Here is a 15,332-nt window from a genome sequence, read left to right as displayed (position 1 = left end):
AAAATATTCTGTTTACGTTTACAGGATTACTCATTTGTATGAATGTCAACACTTATTAATCCTCTTCCAAATGATATTGTTTGTTTACCTCTGTAGCATTCCGTAACTTGGAAATAATTCAGTCATCCTTATAATGTCAAAGCGAGAATTTCGTACGATTTTCTTTTACGAGTTTAAACTCGGCCGAAGCGGAGCCCAAACGGCTAGAAACATTAACCAAGTCTGGGGCGAGGGTTGTGTTAATGAGTGCACTGTGCAAAGGTGGTTTAAAAAATTTCGGGAGGGAGATTTCAGCCTTGAAGATGAAGAAGGTCGTGGAAGGCCTTCCTCTCTTAATGATGATGTTCTGCGATCAGTGGTGGAAGAAAACCCCAAAACAACTGTTCGAGAACTTGCAGAGCAACTCAAAGTCAGTAAAACGACCGTCGCTGACCACCTCAAGGCGATTGGAAAAGTGAAAAAACTCGAAAATTGGGTTCCACACTCATTAAACGATCGCCAAAAAATCAGCGCTTTGATGTTTGTGCATCACTTCTTTGTCGAAACAAAAATGACCCATTTCTGGCCAGAATTGTTACATGTGACGAAAAGTGGATTCTCTACGATAACACTAGACGTTCTGGACAGTGGCTCGACAAAGGAGAAGCTCCAAAGCCCCCAACTCATCAAAAAAAGGTAATGGTTACGGTATGGTGGGCTTCATTTGGTTTAATACACTACAGCTTCTTAAATCCTGGCGAAACCATCAATGCTGAATCATACTGTAACCAAATTAATACCATGCATCAGAAATTGGCAGTAATGAAGCCCTCTTTGGTCAATCGGAAAGGGCCCATTTTGTTGCATGACAACGCTCGACCACATGTGTCACGTGTAACGTCACAAAAATTATTGGAGCTTGGCTATGAAACTTTGCCTCACCCACCCTACTCTCCGGACCTCTCGCCTACTGACTACCATTTTTTTAGACACCTGGACCACTACTTACAACACATAATATTCAAAAATCAAACGGAACTGGAAAATGCATTTATTGACTTTATCAATTCTAAAAATTCTGAATTCTACTCAGACGGAATTAATAAGTTACCAACACGTTGGGAGAAATGTATTGAGAGTATGGGAAATTATTTTGATTAAAGAACATTGCTTTAAAGTAACTAGTTTCTTTTTTTTTGTTTAATACCAAAATCCTGCATTATTTTCCGGACAACCCAATATATTAGCTAAAATATATAAAGTAAAGTAAGTAAAGAAATTCTTGACATGTAGGAGGGTTTAACGACCAACTACCCATTGTAAAAGTAAACCTAACGTAAAATATTATATACTTTTTCCATAATATTTTCAATTAAAAAGTTATGGACTCTGAACCTTATGCGTGGCAAATTTGATTGGCCACTGCAGTCCCCTTAGTCAAACAGTGTATAAAAATAAATCAATGAAAACGGCAAAATAATACAAATTGTTTATATCTTTTTTAACTAGCCATTTTTTAATTTTCCATAATATTTCAATTGTAGTTTATAATAATAATCAGCAAGAATTGATCAGTTATTGTCTCTTTTTTCAATCTTTTCACTTTTGTAGCTCCTAGATTTGATAAATATTTTAAAACACTCTTCCATTCTCCTTATATAAGAATTTTCAGAGAATAAACAAACATTGTTCACATATCCTAAAAAATTAATTAACTCTTTAAATTTTATTTTATGCTTTTTTACATTTAAAAAAATTATTCATAGACTATAAAATGTATAGATCATAAAATTGACAGTGATAACTGATTATTTTCGCAATTCACATTGTAATATTGACATGTACAATTGATTATCCTTGGGATAATAGCAAAATAGTAATTTGATTATCCTTTTACAAATTGATTTTATATAATTATCTAATCTATCTTTGCTACATAAAAATTATTGTAAATCTGTTTATTTTATATCAATTTATGATGTAAGTTAAGTGTGTTGATAAAGTACCTAAAAACCAAATATAAATTAGAAACTACGGTAATTTTGGAGTATTTTTTCTATTTGGTTCATACAAAATAAAATTGTTTTAATTTTAGGTAACTCTAACAATAGTAAACTACCAAGCAATGAAAATCGTAAGTTGATATAAATAGTTAATAAAATTCTTCTGAATACAAAAATAAGTGATTAGAAGTGAGATGTTATTAAATTAAAATCCAAGTGACATATAAATGTGAATAATACATAACTGAAACGAATATATAAATGAACTACTTATTATTAATAAATTTATTTTAATTAATATATATTTTAGGCATTGACTATCATATGTCTTGTATGTAAAGTTCAGTCAGCTCTGAGTAATGACAATAACATTGATGATATTGATGAAGATGATCGCTATATTTTTGATTTTCTCTGGTTCCCGGAAAAGTATTACATTAGCATCAAGGAAATATTTAAAGGGTGGAATGTTTTCTACGGTGAAGCAAAAATGGAAGGAATGACCACAAAAGAAACGAACTACCTGTATTTACACAGCAAAGTCAGATTAGTAGGCGGATCTTTACAAGTCAATGGGGTCAGTTCAGAGATCAATGTTAAAAAAGCAGTTTCTAATACAACAAATGACATACTGACGCTGTACTTGGATAAAACATTGGCCCTTCATCAATATTTTACTCTCACACTTTTATTCTATGGTGCTCTAACTACAAACTATGATCCAGTCTATCTAATAGAAGAAATCAATGGACACAATTTGTCAAGGTAGATTTTAATAAGAATAGTTCATTTTCTATAGTATATTATCAAATTTAAGATAATTTTGAATTACTATTAATTAAATATTTATATTAAATTTAAAAAAAATGTTTAAACAATCTTTAAACTTGAGTTCCTAGAGTTTTTTTACTTTACTCCTTTTCAGGCCTACATTGGCCACAGAGTTCCAACCATTTGGAGCTAGATCAGCTTTTCCATGTATTGATTTACCAAGGCTTAAAGCTAACATACAGATTCAAATAGCTTCAAATAAAGAATATACCGTTCTTTCTAACATGCCACTTAAAACAGATACACAGAAGTTAGTATTCAATTAATTTTGTCGAAAATATTATATATCATAAATTATGAATTTGTAGCAATCAAATTAGAAACCATGTTTTCTACCAGACTCCTAAAATGTCAACTTATATAGTGGCTTTCATAATGTTCGGAAAGGATATACAATGTGAAATGCTTCCGGAAGAAAACCAGTTTTGTTCTTTTTCAAAAGAGAAAGAACATTTCAAGGATCATTTGTCAGTTATTCCGATCATAAGAAATAGCGTCGCTAATTTCACAAACATACCTTATATGCTCCCTAAACTTGATCAAATTGTTATTGGAAAGAAGGAAGCAGTTGGAATGGAGAGCTGGGGACTTATAACATGGAGGTAACAATAACTTAAGAAAAAAGTATTATAAATTTCTTTAACATGACTAAATTTGTGAAGTATTTAGTGTTTTAAGTTCAAAGATAATTTTTATTTTTTAAATTTGAAGTTAGAGAATATTTAAAAATGTCATGATTATAGTTCAAGTGTTTTAAAGTGTTTTTTTAAGTGTTAATTTTGATTCACAATTTATTTTGAAAAATGTATTAATATATATTTTACTTATTATTGCTTCACAATTTGTTTTAGAAATAATTTATTTTTATCAAAAGACTTAAAGACGCTCAAAGATAAGTTGTACTTATTTGAGTTTGTTGCACATGAAATAGCACACCAGTGGTTTGGGAATTTGGTCACGTGTAAATTCTGGTGTTATATTTGGCTTAATGAGGGTGTAGTTACATATGTCCAAAATTTGATTGTGGACAAGGTAATGTCAACAATTTAATGTTCGCATCAATGAAATTAACATTAGAATGCTTAGATATTTCCAGAATCCAAAACACTCGAATTCTTTGTTGTTGACGAGATGTGGGATCCAATGTTGGTTGAGATTCTTCAACCAATCACATTAGTAAATAAAAAGTATTGTTCAGAGGAGAATAAACCACAATTGATCATGTCGTACAGTTTTTATAAAAAAGGTAGACATGGTATGTAGTTATGATTTATCTTTTAAAAACTGTTTATGACTGATTTCAGGAGCTTCTATTCTACATATGGTCGCAAAAACTATAATGCCAACGGGCAAATTTCAGCAGGCATTGCAAAATTATCTTAGAACTTTGTGAGAAATTTTTAAGAAAATTTTTCAAATTCGTTGTTTGATGGTTGTTGTTTTATTTATAAAACTTACAGCCAGTATAGCACCGTTGTTGAGAAGGATTTATGGTTGGAAATGGAGATGAATATTGATAGGTCCATTCTGCGTGATCTTTATAAAGAAAATTCCTTGGAATATTATATGAAAACATGGACTCACAACCAAGGCTACCCATTAGTATTTGTTCAACGCAACTCGTCCAAAATATACGTTCGTCAGGTATATTAAAAGCAAATGCAAAAAATTTATTAAAAAATTGCTGCTTTATACTTAATCTTAAAGAATTAAAAAATAAAATATAATAAAAACACTTCAGGAAAGATTTACTGAAAAAAATAAATCGAGGACAGCTTGTGGACAATCTGATTATTGGTGGATTCCAATAACTTATACAATTTCATCAAAGCCAAATTTTAGAGATACTAGTGTCAAACAATGGATAAAGCCAACTTGCATGTATGAAGAATTAAGAGATGTTCATATTCTCCAAGATGATTGGATTATATTGAACATTCAACATGCAGGTCTTATTGTGTTGATTGTTTTACTTCTTTTTATGAATGACTTTTGTTTTAAAAAATAATTTTCTAGGATATTACAAGGTTATGTATGATCCGAGAACATACGAACTTTTGACGCACCATTTAATAGAAAATGATATTAATGTTATTCATCCATTGAATCGTGCACAAATAATAAATGATGCATTTGACCTAGCCTTTCAGAAATATATTGACATCGATGTGCCATTAAATCTGACAAAGTATATGAGTAAAGAAACACATTTTGCTCCGTTTCATGCAGCATTGGTTCATTTTAAAAAACTATTAAAAGAACATAGAGAAATACCATCGACCCATTCCATCCATGTCAGTTCATCTGCTAAATTTTTTCTTGTCCATTGTGAATGTAATCGTGCACTTTTATTTTCAAGAATTATATCAAAAAGATAATAAGTGTGGCTTATGATCGTGTCACATCAACAAACTTCAGTATAAACGATATCGCAAATTATCGCTATAAAATTGAAATTGTCGATATGGCTTGTGAACTCAAATTTCCAAAATGTGTTCAGCAAGCATTATTGCTTGCAAATGCTGTTATCAAGGGTGAAAAGTCAGAAGTATCGTAAGTACTAATTATTATTGATCTTTGATCTTGCTTGCAGGTAACATGCTAATGCATAATTAAGAATATAGTATAATTCCAGAGTTAAGGACAACTTTATGGTGTTCTGCCATAAGAAGCAATAATCAGACTATCCCTGATTATCTTTTGAAAAAGTTAAATTCACCATCCACTTCACAACTGTTAACAAAAGTATATTCAAACGCGTTGGCTTGCTCTAAAAATCGGAATGTACTTTACAAGTGAGTCCTAAATATTATTGAAGATTATAAAAGAAAAAAAAATGAATAACAGATCTAAATATAAATTTATATAAACATAAAATTTTAGATAAATAAAGTTGAAGCTTAGAAATAGTTACAAAAAATCCACACATAATTTACACAAAAAAATTGCACATTTAATACAACATTCAGCAAATTTATTATAGCGTAATTTATGATTAAATAATAGTCATGAGCTTTTACTTCATAAGTAACATAAAAACAAAGCTATAGGAGTTATAGCTATAGTTTATTTCAGATTTATAGATTGGGTTTTCAACAGTGGCAATCAGGATGGTTTTACTACACTCATATTTAACCTCGCTCCCAAAGACTCTAAATGTGTTATCATGAATTACATTACTGGCAACATTGACAAACTTATTACTCGGTAAGCTTTTTGCCCTTGTAAACCTTCATTTTTATGATAATAATAATTAATATCAATAATAATTAAAATGACAATGCAATTTGATTTTAAGTCATGGCTGGCAAAATGTAGCAAATCGACTATTGAAACTTTCTCTTCATACAAAAACACCAATATGTGTTATTTTGGTTGGTACCTTTATAAATAAACTTAATTTGATTTTAATCGGTTTTAACTAAATATTACATTGTAGATGCGTCAATTTGCCAAGGAAAGAGGGTTTGTGGTGTTGCCTAAATTCGATGAGAAAAAAAATGTTACTGCATACAGATGGTTTCAGAGCCAGGATTCAAAATACTTTTTGTCTGATTTACCGATTCCTAAAGATGAAGGTTCACTCGATAATAATTCTTTTTTAAAACAGCGTGGAATAGATTTCTTTAAAATACCATCGGAGACCTCATCTGAATAATATTCTTAGTTACTTTTTTCTTTTTAAAACATGTTAACTTTTAAAATCTGCTTTGTTAATTTTAGTGTATCCTTAAAACATGTAAAGTTATTGAACAATTAAAAGTTGTATTAAGAACACTAGAATAAAGGAAAATTACACAATTATATAATTCAATTAGACAGTAGATTTTTTTAACCAATAATATTTCTTAGCCAAAATTATATTTATTTACAAACAATAACAGAAAATTGGATTACAGATCTAAAAAAACACAAATCTACACACGCATATACATACACAAGTGTATACACAGTTGAACTTCTTGCAGCTCGCCAGCAATTCCAGCTTTTGTATAATTTAAAATAAATCACTAGCAGTCACCAATAACCAAACCCAGGACCTTTACTTTACAGTGATGATCACAATGTCAATGCCTAAACCATTGCAATCCCCCCCCCCCGTGTTAATTTTGGATTATTAACTATGAAATTTTTTTTCAAATGTAGAAAAATTTAAAAACATGAGAGTAGTATAAATGAATTTTTGATAGTGGGGATTAACTCTTGAGATTATATTAAAGATTATTGATTAAATTGTAGCTGACATTAAAAAGATTGTTTATAATTTATCTATTATAAAAAAGAGTTTCTTTCATGTGGATTAAAGGTCACATGGGTCTTTATGGTAATGGGCAAGCTGACACCCTGGCTAAATATGCTACACAGTTTTGCAACACTAGAAACATTCACTATACTGATCTTTTCCAACTTTTAGAAACGAAAAAACCAAATAGGCAAACTGTGTATACTTTTTCAGACAAGGGAATGGCTTGCAAGATACTTTTTCTTCTTATGAAAATAAAATCATGGTTTAGCAACCTGATCATGACGAGATTACCACCATACATTGATTAAGAACTAACACGGCATTGGCAGGAAACAACACCCCAATTGTGAGACGGTGGAGTAAAGGAGGACTTTAAACACATAATGCTTCACTGTCACAAATATACATCAGCCAGAAAATACGTCTATGAGGATTTGCAGAAGGAAGGGATAGACGGTGTAATGGAGAGCTCTGCTGTCTGCCAGGAACCCCGGTGTCTATAAGATTATTAACTTTTTGTGTGATGTATCAGTGAAGATATAATTTGTGATGTTTAAAAGTAAATTTATTACTCTGTACTAAATACAATTTTTTGATGACAAATTAAAAAATTAAAAGACAATAAAAACTCTTGAGACACAAACTTTAATGAATAGTTGCTTTATACAGCATTCTAAAACAAAATATTGCTTTAAGTAAAAATCCTTTGTTTTCCTCAAATCGGTTTTCCTACCTGAATTCTCATTACTTCTCTCATTACCAATTTATATTTTAGAGAGAAAAAAACCTCTTGTTTTTTATAAAAGTGGATATTAGGCTGATGGTGGATGTTATCCTTGGGTTGGATTCATTCAAATGGGTTTCAGCTTTGAAATAATTTCCTGTTACTTCTAGCAGTTCTAGGTTCATTCCTGGCAGGTATTTAACTTTTTAATTATTAATAATTTGATAAAATTTGATTGTGAAATTGTTTGACCCACATCCAGCACAAGGGGTAGTTTTTGGGGTGTTAAGCCCTCCTGTATGATAGGATTTTACTTTTAGCGAGCAGTGCGATTCTTGGCCCCATGTTTCATTTTTTAGCATTGAATGTGTACTGTAAAAGGGATGTAGCAGAATAATACTTACTGACTTACTTACCATGATTGTATACTTTATGTATAGGGAGATGATCTTATAGTTCTTCACTGAGGATGGTGCAAAGCTGAAATACGTTTGAATGAAACCCAGGAGTAAGAGGAATCTAGAAATACATCCAGTGCTGGTTCAACATAATGTTAGGCTTTTAATAAATGAGCAAACAAAATGAGACTTAAGTTCAATACACAATTCAATGATTATTCAGTGATCGTGAGATGCGGTCTGGTGTGACATAGGTTTTAGAAAAACATTTTCTTTATCGTCCCAAAGTTTTGATCTTTATTGAGATCATCTTCAGTGCTGAAAGTGTTTGTTTTCTACGTAATTGTGTCATTCTTGTGTGTCGTGTTGAGAGTTTGGGCACTCACACAGAAAATAAACTCTTTGAGTCCTAAAGATGATCTCAATAAAGATCGATACGTTGGCACAATAAAGAAAATGTTTTTCTAAAACCTATGTCAAACCAGACCGCATCTCATGATCTTCGAATAATCATTGACTAACGGTCCCTAAACACCACAAATTATTCAATATAAAATAAATTTAACATAAAAATTCAAAAAAATTGAATAAACATAGTGACAACATTTTTATTTAAATATTTTATATACATATAAAATATTTGTCTTACAACAAATAAAACTAGAGTAATGTGTTGTTAAAAAAATTGTGATCAGTGTGTTTGTAAAACATATTGTTGTTCAAATTTTCACTACATCCAAATTCGAATGGTTTATAAAGAAAATATTGTTTGCTCTGTTCATCGATCCATTTGGTAATGTTTCTTTCTAACGATGAGTTAAAAATCGACTGTAAAGATGGTAATGCAATATTTCTTGAATCACTTAGGAATAACAGCTACAACAAAGTTTGTAAAAATAAAAATCTTAATATTCTATCATTTTAAAATTATTACTATTAAATAATGACCTGGTCGAAACACTTAGAGGTCCTAATTCTAGGGGACAATCTTTTAATGAACAATATTATTTTGTCTCTTCCATGGCTGTTAATAAAAGAAAAAAAAATAATATAAAAATTTGTATAACTGTAGTTTAAGTAAAACAATGTAATTCAAAGTAAGTACTTATTAATAAGCCAATCAATATTGTCATGTAAGAAATTTGTTAGAACACAATCATAATCTTTTGGAGCAATATTTTCAATCAAAAGAGTTTCTTCATGTTGATATACTCGTTTCTTGAACCAAATACTACGGATTACTCTAGAAGAAATGAAACAAAATAAAACTTTTGACAGCATGATCAATGCTGGAACCTAGTTTATTGGGATAGTGTTCAATGTTAAACATATATATTAGTCAAGTTAAACAAAAATACAATAATACATTTATCCTTTAATCTATTTTCCTTCACTTTTTTATTCCCTATACGAATTTTGATCCAATGCAGGACTAACTTTTCCAAAATCTCACAAACATTGAAAGGGTTGCATTGTTCCCAAAATATGTACAGGTAATAAAAAGTGAAGAAAAAGAAGTTGTGAAATTCACGAGATATTCCCATCCAGGGACAAATTAGTATTAAAACTCAACCAAATAATAATAGGAGTTGGATAAATGAATAAAATCCAAAATTGTTAGTCTGAATTGGAAACAATGTAAGATACTTGCATGCTTAGAATTTCAGCTTTAGATGAGCAACTTAATGATTCTAAGTATATTTCCATTAAACTCTGAGGGGTGTGCCAATCTCCAATTCGTTTAAGAAGGAAGTCTATGGCTTTCAAGTTATCATTTTTTACTATATTACACCACATAGTAACTTGTAAATCTGGAATCACTCTGAAAATTTATTGTTAACTACAATCTTAATTTTCTTTGAATTGTAAGAAGTTTGTTGTGCTTTAAGAACTTACGACAATTCATTTTTATAATTAGCCACAATAGCTTGTGATAACTGATTTGCATGCAGTGTACAGTCTTTGAAATTTAAAAAACAAATCGTTTGAACAACCTTCATCTTATACATATAATTCATTACATGTGAATAGTTGAAATTAGTCGATACTATTGTTTTGTAAGCTTGATTGATTATTTTCCCTAAAAAATTCTAAATAAACATAATTTATTGAGAAGGATAAACGAGGATATTGATTTAATATTGTTCTCAACTCAACTGACATTCAATTTTCTTTGTATCTCTACTGATTTATATTTCATAATGTTCAAAATGGCATCAACCCCAGCACAAAATGGCAGGAAATGTGTTTCTTTCTCGAGATATTTCAACAAATTCAAAAGTATGTCGATTTCAATGTAATTTGCTTTCACCAGTTCATATGCATCACTTATTAACTGTGCACGATTCAGAGGATGGATATCGTTGATATCTTTTTCCATTAGATGTTGCGTTAATAGTTTGTACGTTTGCAAATCATACTGAACTCGATAAAAGCCTGAAAATGTATTATTATTCATTAAAAATAATTGAATGGAACGTTAATCAGAACAATACCAGTATTTCTAATATTGAATATAATCCATTCGTTTGCAGAGATGTGGTAAATGCTATTTATAATCTGGTAGTCACCCATTGGCATCATCCATTGCTTGATCTTCGTATTTGTGAAATCCTTCTCTTTTGATGTAGTATATGTAATTGGAATCCACCAATATGTATATTGTGAATCGTCATGATTGTCTATAATTCTTTTCTACACAATGACAGTTTTTTTGTGTAAAATTCTTAAAATGTAGGCTTAATTAAGCAAAGCCTTAATTTAATATTTTACCTTTGTTTTTGTTTTTTAGATAGGTAGAGATTTACCTGGTGGATAAGTATGAATGTGTTATAACGGTGTACAGACAATATTGGATATCCTTTGTTATCAGTCCATGATTTCATAAGTACATCTAAGTTTATATATTTGTTAATCTTATTACGATAAGCCCTGTTTAAGTTCATTTCCATAGCTTTCCATAATTCCGCAGGAGTCACTGGGAAGTACATGCTATAAAAAAATAATTTAATCAATTGCGAAAGTTGAATTTTAATAGTGTATGCATTTCAATTACTCAGTTTACGAAATTAAATTATTAAAAATGATGTGTGGTTATGAAAATACTAACTTATTATTAATGTAAGTTTTCAACGCTTTGCGGAACTCTTTTCCTGACATTACACTGGATACAAACATATGCAAAATTGCTGCCCCTAAACAATAACAATAATAATAAAATAATTTTTTGTGTTCAATATTTGTTAAAAAAAACCTTTTTCATAATTGTCGTATTCATACGGTAAAACCGTTGTGTCATTTTCATGGCAATGTGTTTCATCTCTTTTACTTGGATAAGAAATTTCCTTTTCCATTGAACGAGAAAATTTGTTAGCAATAAAGAATTCAAGAGCCTTGGAGTTTGTGTACGACTAAAATTAAATCTCAATGAAAAATTAATAATGTTTATTTATCACCAGATTCTTTACCTGAGCAGTAATAATTTTTGCAACATAATTTGCTAAAATATCATTAACCCATCGGTAACACCAGTACCTGGGAGTTACAAGATTTCCAAACCATTGCTTGGCTATTTTATTTGCAACTCTTTCACGAAATAATAACTCTTTATCAATTGTCATAATGTTTCTTTCTTTCAAATAATCATTTCTGAAAATTAATATGTGGATTTTTTTTTAAATCAACCTTAATGATAGATTTTTGAGTAATACAAATTGATTGACAACAATAAAAAAATTTTTAAAATCACCTCCATTTAATGAGGCTCCGACTTTCCGTCAAATCAGTCCTATCTTCTCCTATCAAGATATGAGCAATCTTAGGGAGAGAATGCGATAAATATAAGAACTTCTCTATTTTGAGTTGCATGTTGGAAATAATTTCTTCAAGATATTCAATATTTTTTTGTGTCTTTGAGTAGTGGCAAATTGTATTACTGTCTGGGAGGACTTTACACTCAAAGTCACTGTTAAACATGATAAAAGCTACGGACGTAGTAATCATCGGTGAACTCTGATAGAATAGCATGGTGGCGTTATAACTGAAAATACATCCTGGTACAAATATCATATGATAAATTTAAATGTTCATGCTTACTCTTCATCTAGATTTTTTTCTAAGGGCATGTTCGCCAAAGTTGTGTGAATATCTGACTCTGAGGATAACTTCAGCTGAAAATTAGCTTTGAACCGAGGAAGATCAATACATGGGAATAATGATCTTGCACCATGAGAATAAAATTCTGTGCCAATTAATGGTCTGAAAGAATTATATAAACAGGATTAAATCTTGACTAGTTGACTGCTTTATGTTAATTGTACATTTGTTAATATTGCAACTAGTTTTTTCTTCTACAATTGGTGTTGCTTAATAATCTGAAAGATTTACCTCTTCAATTTGTTTCCTTCAATTTCTCTAATGAAATATATTGGGCCTTCGCCTTCACTTAAAACAGAACAAAATTTTAAATGCAGAGTGAAATACTGATTTGCTCGAAGGCGATCGGTTGTGTTCAATGTGATGATGTCATTTGGCCCGTTATATTCCTCTTTGTAAAAGTCAATTTTTTTACTTTTTCCATTGATCATTATACTTGCTTCTGTTATATTAACTCGGCTGTGTAAATGCAGTTGGGCGTTTGCTTTTGTGGTCTTTCCGTCAATGCTAACATTGCCACAAAATGAAGGAATTTTGACTAAAGGATCAACTTTAATTTCAATGAAATACACATCGGGGATCCAATTGAAATCATTTGTATAATTATTTTTTTCCCCGAAGATAAATGTGATGGGGCAAATGTAGACAAGTAGAATTACTAGCAACTGAAAATGAAGGAAAATTAGGATTACTAATAAATTAACAATATATGTATTAGATTTATGTGCCTTTTTTATTTACTTTTTTGTATTTCTAGTCATTTTTTTGCATATTTACTTTTATATCAAAATAAGTACATGACTTATTTCCATCTTACAAAATTTTGCATAAAGACAAAATTTGATGGTGCATGTTGATCTGCTGAACACATGTTGAACCGACACTGGTTCACTAACTGGGTCTTAGTTTACAGGTTTTAATGTTACTCAAAAGGTTTTGATAGGAGGAATGAGGAACGTCAGCTATTTGAAAGAAAATGAAAATAAGACAGTAGTGTAGCTTGCGTTAGTGAGTGCCCCAGTGCTGGTTCAACGTGTAATGTAAAAATGTTAAAATTGAGGAATACTTTTGTGTACAGGAATGCATTGAAGTCATTAATTTAATATTTATTTAGAAATCGTGAGATGCAGTCTGGTGTGATGTAGGTTTCAGAAAAACATTTTCTTTATCGTGCCAACGTATCGATCTTTATTGAGATCATCTTCAGAAATACTTTGATTGAATATATAAAAAATATATTTTGCATTGTATAAATTCACTTTTCCACATCCAAAATGTAATTGTTATATGTAAACAATGTTTGTAAATCCCAGGCCCTGAAGATGATCTCAATAAAGATCGAAACGTTGGCATGATAAAAAAATTTTTTTTCTGAAACCTACATCACACCAGACCGCATCTCATGATTTCTAAATAAATATCGATTAACGGTAACTAATCACCACTCATTAATTTAATTTATTGCTGTATTTCAGTATTCTCCTTGTACATAGAGTAATGTGGCTTAATTAATTTTTTTTAACAAAAATATTTCTAATTTTATAAATGAAATGTCTAAAATTTTTAAATAAGTGAAGCTGATCACAAAAATATTTATATCTTAACGATTTTTTGAGTTCAAAAAGCTCAAATTTGCTTAATGTAATACAGTAATTAAAATTAATTATTTTTATTTTACCCAGTATATCTATGAATCCGTATGATGGCATTAAAATATTAATGATGGCATACACTTACTTTTTCCATTGCCCTGGATGTTGTTAATTTAGTGTTAAAATGTTTGCATAAGTTTCTCTTCTAAAAGCTGATCATATCTAATTTATCTTTATCTTGTTAAAATAAATTTATATATTTATTATTCCATAAGCAAATCTTCATCTAGACAAATGTGCCAAACTAAATTGATTATTTACAACTAATTTACAACTGAATAAACACAATTTTAAATAAATGTGTCTATTATATCACATATCTGATAGAGGAATTAATTATAAACTGATTTACTTATTTAAATTAACATTTGGGCAATCTTATTACAATAAAATCCTTTCTATCCTTAGATTTTTCTAGATCTAAATATAGTTTTTTTAAATTTTTTAAAGAGACAATTCTTGAAAAGGCATAATTATTTTGTATCTTTTATGGCTCTTAATAATTTACAAAATATAAATAAATCAAATACAAATAAATATTCATTTAAATTCATCCAAGCATGGTATTTTTACCACGCCAATCAAAATTGCCATATATGAAATTTATAAAACAATTTTTTGGAGCAATCTTATCAATCAAGAGTTTCTTAATGCTGATATACTTTTTTCTTTAACTGCTTTAGAACAAAAAAAGAAACAAACCTTACTTAAGTAATTCATTGTTCAAAATGTGTATTACTTATATTAAACAAAAATGAAATTATAATATTCAAAATTTCATGATGCTATTTTCTACAAACTATTATTTTTAGAAGTGTCAAAAAAATTAGTACTACTAGAACAGTATTACACTAAAATCCACCATCAGTTTGGACAAACAATGGTCTAACAAGAAATTTTGAGACAACAAATGGTATGAAACAGGGTTTTCCGCTTTCACCATTATTGTTCTCATTGTTTATAAATGACCCCCATGAATGCATAAGCAGTGAAATATGTTACAAGATTAATTATACATTATGTTTAATTTTTTCAAAAAATTAGAAATTAATTTATAAATGTTTATGTTTCTTGAGGACATCAGACCATAGTCAAGTAGTTCCAGATGTGGCTTACCTCATTGAAAATATTTTCTTTGTTTGTAAATTTGTATAGATGCATTTGCTTGATATTTAAATTATTATTGTTGTGAAAAATTTCTTAAATTTAATTTTGTTTTTTATAGAGTTAGCATGGCTGATTTTAAGTGGAAATGAATGACTAAGGTAAAAACTTACTTATAAATTTCTTTGTAAAAAAATTTATTGTAAAAATTCACCCTCATCAGGTACTTATTCTTTTAAA

The 15,332-nt window shown here is 29.7% G+C and overlaps 2 protein-coding genes across 2 annotated transcripts; one reads left to right on the top strand and one right to left on the bottom strand.

Annotated features, from left to right (window-relative positions):
• Positions 1-1,961: 1,961 nt before the first annotated feature.
• Positions 1,962-6,811, top strand: LOC106669630 (aminopeptidase N-like). Its single transcript, XM_014399212.2, has 16 exons — positions 1,962-2,015; positions 2,075-2,113; positions 2,293-2,747; positions 2,908-3,063; positions 3,122-3,415; positions 3,665-3,845; positions 3,900-4,059; positions 4,118-4,202; positions 4,274-4,457; positions 4,555-4,762; positions 4,830-5,107; positions 5,173-5,366; positions 5,438-5,608; positions 5,889-6,020; positions 6,112-6,187; positions 6,253-6,811. Exons 2-16 carry the CDS (start codon positions 2,105-2,107, stop codon positions 6,469-6,471), a joined length of 2,802 nt encoding a protein of 933 aa, XP_014254698.1. The 5' UTR covers positions 1,962-2,015; positions 2,075-2,104; the 3' UTR covers positions 6,472-6,811.
• Positions 6,812-8,831: 2,020 nt separating this feature from the next.
• LOC106669629 (aminopeptidase Ey-like) lies at positions 8,832-14,181 on the bottom strand. The gene is made up of 15 exons (XM_014399211.1): positions 14,074-14,181; positions 12,568-13,001; positions 12,277-12,438; positions 11,930-12,220; positions 11,649-11,829; positions 11,435-11,591; positions 11,291-11,375; positions 10,989-11,172; positions 10,677-10,875; positions 10,343-10,617; positions 10,078-10,271; positions 9,833-10,003; positions 9,287-9,424; positions 9,130-9,205; positions 8,832-9,057 (listed from the first exon to the last, which is right to left on the bottom strand). The coding sequence occupies exons 1-15, from the start codon at positions 14,080-14,082 to the stop codon at positions 8,842-8,844; spliced, it is 2,772 nt and encodes a 923-aa protein (XP_014254697.1). The 5' UTR covers positions 14,083-14,181; the 3' UTR covers positions 8,832-8,841.
• Between the last annotated feature and the right edge of the window lie 1,151 nt (positions 14,182-15,332).

This window comes from Cimex lectularius, unplaced genomic scaffold, assembly GCF_000648675.2.
Source record: "Cimex lectularius strain Harlan isolate CLEC.00 unplaced genomic scaffold, Clec_2.1 scaffold8, whole genome shotgun sequence".
Classification (NCBI taxonomy): domain Eukaryota; kingdom Metazoa; phylum Arthropoda; class Insecta; order Hemiptera; family Cimicidae; genus Cimex; species Cimex lectularius.
The sequence above is the reverse complement of the archived record's forward strand: the minus strand, read 5'-3'. Positions and strand labels throughout refer to the sequence as shown.